General features: G+C 43.2%; 1 protein-coding gene across 1 annotated transcript; it reads left to right on the top strand.

The window, feature by feature from the left end:
• Window positions 1-847: 847 nt before the first annotated feature.
• slc22a15 (solute carrier family 22 member 15) lies at window positions 848-8,789 on the top strand. The gene is made up of 12 exons (XM_083671718.1): window positions 848-1,004; window positions 1,484-1,630; window positions 2,044-2,176; window positions 2,427-2,591; window positions 3,264-3,393; window positions 4,140-4,364; window positions 4,835-4,975; window positions 5,644-5,729; window positions 5,830-5,938; window positions 6,193-6,265; window positions 6,616-6,774; window positions 7,155-8,789. Exons 1-12 carry the CDS (start codon window positions 921-923, stop codon window positions 7,206-7,208), a joined length of 1,506 nt encoding a protein of 501 aa, XP_083527844.1. The 5' UTR covers window positions 848-920; the 3' UTR covers window positions 7,209-8,789.
• Window positions 8,790-9,518: the final 729 nt, after the last annotated feature.

The following is a 9,518-nucleotide window of genomic DNA, read 5'->3' on the forward strand; positions in this document are numbered from 1 at the left end:
CAGTGTGAGTATCAGATGATCTCCAGTGTAACAAGGCCTTGGAAGACCAAGAACTGTCATGATAGAATGATGGCAGCAGAGGAGGAGGAGGAGATCCAAACAATTAAGTATGGGTTATACTGAGTGAAGCAGTAGTGACTGGTGAAACGAAGAAAGGATGATGCTTGGTAGTTGAAAGGTTAGGACAGATATAAGGCTGGAAAGAATGTTAGATAGATACTATGTTAGAAGGTCATAGATAGAATGTTAGATAGATAGATAGATAGACAGATAGACAGATAGATAGATAGATAGATAGATAGATAGACAGATAGGTTTCAATGAGGGTTAGGGGAGCTCAGAGGACACAGATGGATAGATCTGGTAGGAAAGAGAGTACTTTATCTGTCTCACCGTGGGAGAGTGAGAAACGTCCTCTCGATTCCTTTGTATGTCTTGACATGTGAAGAATTTACAATAAAGCCACTTTGACTTTGACTTTGACATTGTTGTGTAATCACTCTAAAAACGTGTTCTGCAGGTCTCCTGTTGTCTTTATTGCTCTGTGTTGGCGCCTAAATTGACAGTCCACCATGTTAAAAGATAGGAGTTTTTGAGATACACAAAGCTGAATAGTGTCAAAAGCATATGGGCTTTGAAAGCAAGCCCACTCATAAAACCAGAAGAGACTCTCAAAAGAGACTCTCAAAAGAGACTCTCAAAAGAGACTCTCAAAAGAGACTCTCAAAAGAGACTCTCAATGTGAACTGCGCATGCGCTACTGTGTTTGTATGCGTTTTGAGCGCCCCATTCTCATTGACCAATCAGGGTCTCGACATGATGGCACGTGACCCGTAATCCACGTCTGCGAAAGGATGCATACAGGCTGGAGTCTTCAGAAATTGGTGTGATGTTATGCCAGAATACCGTGTCCTCTTGGAATGGATTTAGAGGAGGCATATCAAGTTGTAGGAGAATTTGGATCATATCAGAAACGGGTGGTGGGAGTCCTCGTCTTGCTACAGGTTTGGGTTTTTTTTTTCTCTGTTTTTTTTTTCTGTTGGGGAGGTGCATACAGAGCCAGGTTGGCAGTGAGCTAGCTCAATGTGCTAATGTTAAACTTCTGTCTTCTGCATAGTACCTTGATTAAAACCTTTGCTCCTACGCCGGGAAACCTGCGGTTTTACCTGGCGTAGGAGCCAATGATTTTAGTTATCGGTTGAAGCTAGCCAGTGATAATGCAAATGTCACTTCCGTGATATGATAATTAACACCGACCTTACTTTGAAGTAGGCTTCCAGAAAATGAACAAGGTCAGCTTGCTAGAAAGCTATGCCTGTGTTTCTGCACTCTCCCTGCAGGTCGTGCTTGTCTTGGTAGTAGCCTAGTATACTTTAGTCCATTTTAGTTTCACGTCCACGTCGGAGTGCACAGGTGCGTCCTTTAGGGAAGAGATAAAAGAAAGATATTGAACTGATCCTCATCAAGGTTGGTGTGCTTCCAGATTTATATGGCATGGCAGGCCATGCTCATCGTTCTCGTCGGAGCTGTACCGGAGTACCATATTGAGGAAGGTGGCCACACCAGCAGCCATGAGGAGCTCATCAAACATGTCACGTTTACAGAGGACGTCAACTCCATCGTGACCGAGGTGAGTATCCAGACTTGACTACTCTGCTTGCCGGGCCGGCTCAACTTATTATGAGGCCCTAAGCGAGAAAAATGTCGGTGGGACCTCCACCACAGGCGCAACCAGGACTAGCCAGGCGTGCTTTGCTTTGATGTAGATGGAGAAGGGTCGTATTATTTCCTCAATTCCTAAATGCATTGGAGGAGTAACATGGCCAGAGACCATTGTATGGCTTACACGTATGTGTTGGTGGAATTCAACTGTATTTTGGACACTAGCTGGACTTACTATTACTATAATGTACCAGGGGAGGGTGGTGGAGGTAGAAATCGAGAGGCTCATTGTAATGCTTGTAATTGAACTTCTACCTCCGCCAGGTTCTCCTGTAATGTAACAATGTCATTAGTCAAGTCACTCCCTCCTGTCTCCCATAGTGGTTCCTTGTTAAGGATGAGGCTTACAAGGTGAGCTTGGCTGGCTCCTTGTTCTTCGCTGGGGTCTTGTTTGGGAATGTTCTGTTCGGACCCCTCTCAGACAAGATTGGGAGGAAACCAGTCTTCCTGACAGGTAAGGATCTTGATGATCACAACTTTGCTGCTTGTTCTCACCTGCTTCCTGCATCCTACTTTCCAGCATAGTTGATAGTGTTGGTAAAAAGCTCCTGGATATATGGTCAATGATTGATGAATAGAGACACTATTGGAGATTTGATAACATGTTCAGTGTGAACTAGTTAGACCAGTTAAATGTGTTTCAAGCAGTGGAGGCAGAAATCTCTCTCTCTCTCCCCTCCTCCTCCCCCCCTCCCTCCCTGCAGGTCTATTCTTTGAAGTGTTGATTGGCTATGTCACAGCCTTCGCTCCCAGCTATGAGGTGTTTGCGTTTTCGCGCCTGCTGGTGGGGTTGATGAACGGAGGCATGGCCCTGGTCTGTTTTGTCCTCACCCAGGAATACGTGGGCAAAGCTTACTGGGCCATGACGGGTAAGAATGCTCATCATTACTACTACTACTACTACAACAAGTTGTTACCACAGAAAATACCACAGAAAACTATAGATACACACATTCCTTTGTAGCTTTTAGTTCACTGTTACTCTGAGCAAAACCCTCCAGCCACATTCATATTCCAGCGGTCACCCTCTCTTATTGGTCATTATTTACATACGTTTAGGTTGCATGTTTAAGATATATTCATACTTAAAGTTCTGGGTTTTTTTATTCAACGGGTCAACTTACCACATTTTCCTTAGCAACATTCTATGTTGCTATGTTACTGATATCATTAGGCTTGTTCAAGAAATCTAATCAGAAAATAATTATATTGCTTGGGCTTGTTTTGGCTTGGTTGGAACATAGCAACATGGAGCGTTGCTAAGGAACATTTGGTCCAACAGTTGACCAATTGAAAATATTATTTATAAAAAAATATGAACTTAATATAATATCTCTGACATCTCTTAAACATGCCACTTTCAGAAGTTTTGGACCGCATTATGTGAATGTACTAATAATGTGCCCAAGAATGACCACTGCCTAGCTCATAGCCACAGAAGGGCCTTTTCTAAAGCACTATAAAACATTGGTCTGGGCTTGCTCTAAGGGAAAGAGGTTGTTCAGGTTTTCCCCTGTTTAATGTTTTATTTATTTTTTCAGGCACCTCGAGTAATATGACCTTCGCGGTGGGAATCGCCCTATTTGGAGTCCTTGGCTACTATGTCAGATCCTGGCGTAACCTGGCAACTATAGCCAACTCTCCTGGTGTTCTGTTTTTTCTTCTTTGTGTGTAAGTTACTGTAAAGAGAAGTAAACTTTGATATATATATATATATATATATATATATATATATATATATATATATATATAGATAGATAGATAGATAGATAGATAGATAGATAGATTCAGGTAACTACTAACTGCCCAATGGATTTCCTATGAGAGACTGGATTGTCGCAGCTATAGTGTTTATAGCGACATCTGATTGGTGGCACCTGCGCTAAAGCAGAGGTTTGCTAAAGTTGCCAAAGTAGAGGTTTCTTTCAGTGTTTTTCTGACCTGCGTCGGTTTTACTGTTTTTCCCGACACGCGTTCCTTGGACGTGCGTGTATGCTGGTGACTTGCCTTTCTTCTTACGTGGCTTGTGCACGATGAAAAAAGAAATCGTTTTGAGGGAGAAGACGACATATAATATTAGGAAATAATAGCACCCCGAAATCGTTGTCAAGAATAGTCTTATTTTGTCTTATGGTGTATGAAGTTTAACGGGCGGGGGACGGGGGACGACATGCTTTTTGGCACCAGCTGCCGTTCTCCCCATGGCCACAGGGTATAGTCGGCTTCAAAATGTCACCTTGAATTAAAGAGCAATGGCATTAAAACTTCCAATACCCTGACAGTCTTTCCTGCGATGACAGTGTGATATGCCACCAGTGACCAACGTACGACACTGCTACTTGTTATGGATAGAACACGTACTGTACCTAACCTAACCTGTTTTTGTTTTGCGTCCCTTCTTGTTGGGGCTGCGGCAGGACTCTTCCGGAGTCTCCCCGCTGGCTGTACTCGCGCGGTTACACGGAGCGGGCGGAGGAGGTGCTGCAGTACATGGCGCTGCAGAACGGGAACACCGGCGCCAAGGTGAAGCTCCGCAGGTGTCCCGGCTCAGACAGGATGGGTAACCAAGGTAACCCTGGCATCCTCCACCTGGCCACGCACCCAATCCTCCGCCGGAGGACCGTGGTGCTCATGTACGTCTGGTGAGTCATAAAACGGTCCTCTCTCATCTGAACCGTGATGATCTGAGCCCTATCATCACACGGTAGTGACTCGCTTGAAGTGGCAGTTTGTTTTGAAACGACATCGTTTAGATTAGAAGAAGCAGAAGCAGAAGTCGTAGTAGTAGACATGCCTGGACATGCCGCTTTTCAAAACGGAGACGAATCAAGAAACGACAGGAGACGATCGACTACGGCACGTGTGTCTCGACGGTGCGCGTCTAACGAGTGTCTACCGTTGTTCACGTCTTTCCTAACTCCAAATATCTCTGGTATAAATTACCGTGACTTCCTGGCATCACCTCAAGTTCCAGAGTCCACCTTTAACAACCCCCTAAACACACAGTAAATGCTTTTGTTTTTAGGTTGAAGTATACCGTACTGTAAAACCTTTTGACAAGGAAGACTGTCATCACAGAGTTGTCTATACTGACGGTGTGGTTGTGCTCTAGGTACGCCTGCAGCCTGGTGTACTATGGCCTGACGATGAACGCCAGCCACGACACGGGCAACCGGTACTTCAGCGTGTCGATGTACGGGCTGGTGGAGCTCCCGGCATACCCTCTCTGCATATACTTCATGAACAAGCAATGGTGAGAGATCTTCATCCATTACAACACGATATGAATTAACCAACGAAGGAGTATGATCATTATTATCTGGTGAATTGAATAGTTACTATAGTTAAGACATTTAGTTGTCTTCCTTTATGGTAACAAGTGTGCACTGTAGTCTACACTTTGACAAGTGTATACTACCGTGCGCTGTACTTTTGGGAGTCATCAAATCCTCCTGTTGGGATGTAGTTATGTGAGGGGTGTAGTGGTGCTGTGTGGCGCAAGTGGTTAGAACGTGGCGTTAACAATGCTAATGTTGGGGGTTTGAATTGGGGTTTTGGCTCAGTTGGTAGAGCATGGCGCTAACAACGCTTAGGTTGTGGCTTTGATTCCCGCTGGGACCATATATGCTGAAATGTACGCACTCACTGCAATGTAAGTCGCTTTGGATAAAAGCGACTTAGCAGCTAAATGGCATATTGATGTTAGTATTATTGATTTCTGTTGGGATCATGTATACAAAAAATGTACGCCACTCACTGTACTGTAAGTCGCTTTGGACAAAATGGCTAAATGGCATATGTCTATACAGTTTCAGTTGAATTTTATGTGATATGTCATTAGCAGGAGCGTAGCGGCTGTTTTTGTTACAAGATGCTCATCCCTCTTGTGCTCAACGCTTCAAATTTGCGCTTGTTTTTTAGGGCTGGGAGACGTAAAACTATGGCCTGTTTTTTGGGATTCGCCGGCTTGTCATGTCTTTGCACCATGTTTATACCCGAAAATGCAGGTAAACGCCTTCCCATCTTTAAATGACTCTTTATGGTGTATGATTCATTGTCAGATATGTGTTACTTTAATCTGTGTTATCCTCATCTCCTACTCTTTAGGTGGGTTGTTCAATACTACTTCGTTAGCGTTGTTAGGAAAGCTATTGGTCAGTGCGGCTTTCAACATAGTTTACATCTACACGACTGAACTGTACCCCACTGTCATAAGGTGAGTTGCTGTACCCCTCGATTGCAGTAGAGGGCGCTGTTTTACTATTGCTTGGAGATAGCCTTGCTTTTGTTCTAACTGCAAATTCATAACATTTGCAAAATAACACATCTGACGAGGCTTACCTTTCCTGACTATGGAGGGAGACGGAGAGCAGATCAATACGTTTTTTTCCCGAAGTCTTCTCGTGTGATGTGAAATTGTATTTTAGTTATTTACATTTGAATTGTTAATGTGAATCATTTTATTCCTAGGAATGCTGGTCTTGGGGTCTGTTCAATGTCGTGCAGAGTTGGGGGGATCTTGGCACCGTTTGTTCCCTCTATGGTATGTGAGCAACACAGAGATGCAGTCATAACGGACTAAGATGTTGTTAAAATGTGGTCCTTATTGACCAACAACCAATCATGTAAAGTCAACCATATTTTAACATCAGTGTATTCATCTTCAATAAAGATGTTCTGGTCCAGGATTGGTCTTAAGGGAGATGAAGACCAATCCTAGACCAGAACATCTTTATTGAAGATGAATACACTGATGTTAAAATGTGGTTGACTTTGCATAAGGACCATATTGTCAAAGTGTACTGTAGGCTATCATCATTGGTGGAAAGTTTGGTTTTGCCTTCTATCAGGGTGGCTTGTATTGACGTGTGTGTGTGTTTTTTCTCATTCCAGACAGCGTTACACGTGTCCATGCCCTTCATGGTGTTCTGTCTCAGTGGGGTCTCTGCCGGGGCTCTGGGGCTGCTCCTCCCTGAGACCCTCAACAGGGCTGTGCCTGAGACCCTGGATGAGCTCAGCAGCCCTGCCTACCATCGCATTGTAGAAACAGAGGTACAGAGCACTACTGTACATACAGTAATAGTACCTCATCCCATTTATCTGTTTGTCACTGGAAAGCTATCCATATTACGTAGCTGACTGGTGACATCTTGGCAAAAGTCAGTCACTTCACCAACGTTATCAAACATTTTTACAAACAAGAGAAAGAAAAGAAACAGATCTCTCTCCGCCACTCCTCCAGCGTGTGTGTGTGTGTGTGTGTGTGTGTGTGTGTGTGTGTGTGTGTGTGTGTGTGTGTGTGTGTGTGTGTGTGTGTGTGTGTGTGTGTGTGTGTGTGTGTGTGTGTGTGTGTGTGTGTGTGTGTGTGTGTGTGTGTGATCGAGAATTACACCTTTTAGTCCCCGTGAGTTCATTTGTGTTCCTTTCTACAGGTGCACTTGTTTGCGGAGGACCAGTTGAAATTTAAAAACAAACTCAATCAGTGATTTCAATCTGGACCCAGGAACAACAGTTGGATAAAGGCAATGGGAGCAGAGAGACTCAGTGAAGCCTGTCCACTTCCAAGCCCCTCCTCACCAGGGACCAGAGAGCTGCTGTGTGGGTGACCAAGGACAGGAGTGGCTGCCTACTACCATGGATGGTCAGACGTTTAGCAGGGAACAACGCACATGTTTACAATGTCTATTTTTCTATTTGTATGTGGACAAGCAAACCCCACTTTGTTGTGTATGCTAATGTTTGTACTGTACAGTCCAATGTAAAGTGCCTTCTGAAATACGCTGTCAAGTGTAAATTGTGTATCAATTGTGTAAACAAAAGGAACAAATAGTCTTTAGATCCCAGTTTAAAAGCTGATTTCACTGCCAAAGTTATGTATGTATGTATGTATGTATGTATGTATGTGTATCTGTACTGTAGACTGTTTGTGCCAACCCAAGATGTACCTTCTGTTTTTAATGTCCATACTGTATAGGTCCAGGTCCAGATAGATGTTGTCCCACAAATGGGAAATTCAGTTGGTAATATACCACACTTAAAAACAGACAACATTGACATAATGGGCCAGGTTTCCCTGAGGGAGATTAAGACCAATCCTGGACCAGAACATCTTTATTGAAGATTAATTAGGCTTAATCTGTGTCTGGCCCCCTATATGTATAATATATAGTTTAGCTAGTTACAGCTATATACACCTGCTCTGCTGGTCAGATCATAGATGAGAATATAGATATATATTTTATGTAGAGATGATGGGTCAACAACAAACATTTGGGGATAGTCTCGATACCTTGCATAAATCAATTGGGATGGATTTTGGTGATGAATTAAGACAGGACAAAGTACAGCAACCATGTTTTAGTCATATCTTTTAGTCATGTCTTGCATGTTCTGCAGTTTATTTATTCTCCCATAATTATGAAGATGAGTGTGGAATAATGTATTTAATCATCACAATTATTATTATTATACACATGTTCTAATAATGTTTCTAAAATAATCTGATGTTGAAGCCCGTCACAATGACATTTTTGTTCCATTTTAGCTTCTGTCACTTTTTCGCTATTGGGAGTCATTTTTTTTACACTGGAAAGGGGCAGTGTAATGTTCAGGACTATTCTTCAGTATTCCATGCGAGTTGACTATCTACTACGTGTATCTATAAACAGTTGTCTGTGTCTGTACTTTGTTTCAGTACTGTCAAAGAAAAATAAAGTAATACCGTGACACCAGAGGGCGCTGTGGTAAAAGTCACTGCCTGAACTCCGGCTGCATTTGGCCTTTTCCCCCTATGAGGTGATTGTGTCACCATTGACGCAGACAGAAGAGACACAGTTCAATCACAACCCCCAGAAGCTGTCTCATCAAAGAGAAGTAACCGCATAATGTTTTTTCCCCCCATCACCTATAATTATGCCTTGCGGCAGAGTTGGCCCATACACCCGGTTCAACAAGTAGGCTGAGCGAGTTGAAAAGTTGAAACAGTAATCATTGTTTTGATTATACCTGTATTCCTCTGACACTGGGCTTGCCAGCACAGAAATCCCCTATGTGAAGTAAATAAACAACTACCAACAAAACGTGTACTCTTTAGAATAAGGTGTTTATTGCCCTGCAGTTGTTTGTTCCATCATTGCATTGAATGATGAGCTTACTGTTTATTCTGAAATCCACAATTTATAAATGAGCAATATTTAAGGCACTTAAAGAATGCCTTTTATCGTATGTAATGCTCAAGTGCCAACCTCAGTTACACAAGTAACTCTAGCAATCAGGGGAGGCTGGTGGAGGTAGAAAACGGAGGACAGGCTCATTGTAATGCATGGAATGGAATGAGGAATGCGACCAAACACGTCTTTTCATACCATTCCTCATTCCATTCCATGCATTACAATGAGCCTGTCCTCCGTTTTCTACCTCCACCGGCCTCCCCTGGATTGAGCAACCACTGATTTGAAGTCATTCGCTTGCTGCACCTCACACTTCTCATCATCAAGCTCTCTGGATGACATATCAACAGGGAGATGTATAATCACACAAGCCCTTGATGCAGCAGCAGGTACTGTACTGTGGATGAAAGAGTACAGGTAGCAGCTATGGAAGGCAGCGTAAACAGCACATTGGGCTGGGCAGGGTAATGAGAAGCCAATTGAAAGGCATGTCAGATGATTCAGTTGAAGGGTTGTGTAAACTAAGAAACAAACAGGAAAGTCAGAAGCCTCGAGGTGAGCACAGTTTATTTCCTGTAAACTGGCACTTACGGTAAGGCAGAAGGCAGTGGAGGTAGAAATCCGAGG

The sequence above is a fragment of the Argentina silus genome (assembly GCF_951799395.1).
Source record: "Argentina silus genome assembly, chromosome: 6".
In the NCBI taxonomy this organism is placed as follows: Eukaryota; Metazoa; Chordata; class Actinopteri; order Argentiniformes; family Argentinidae; genus Argentina; species Argentina silus.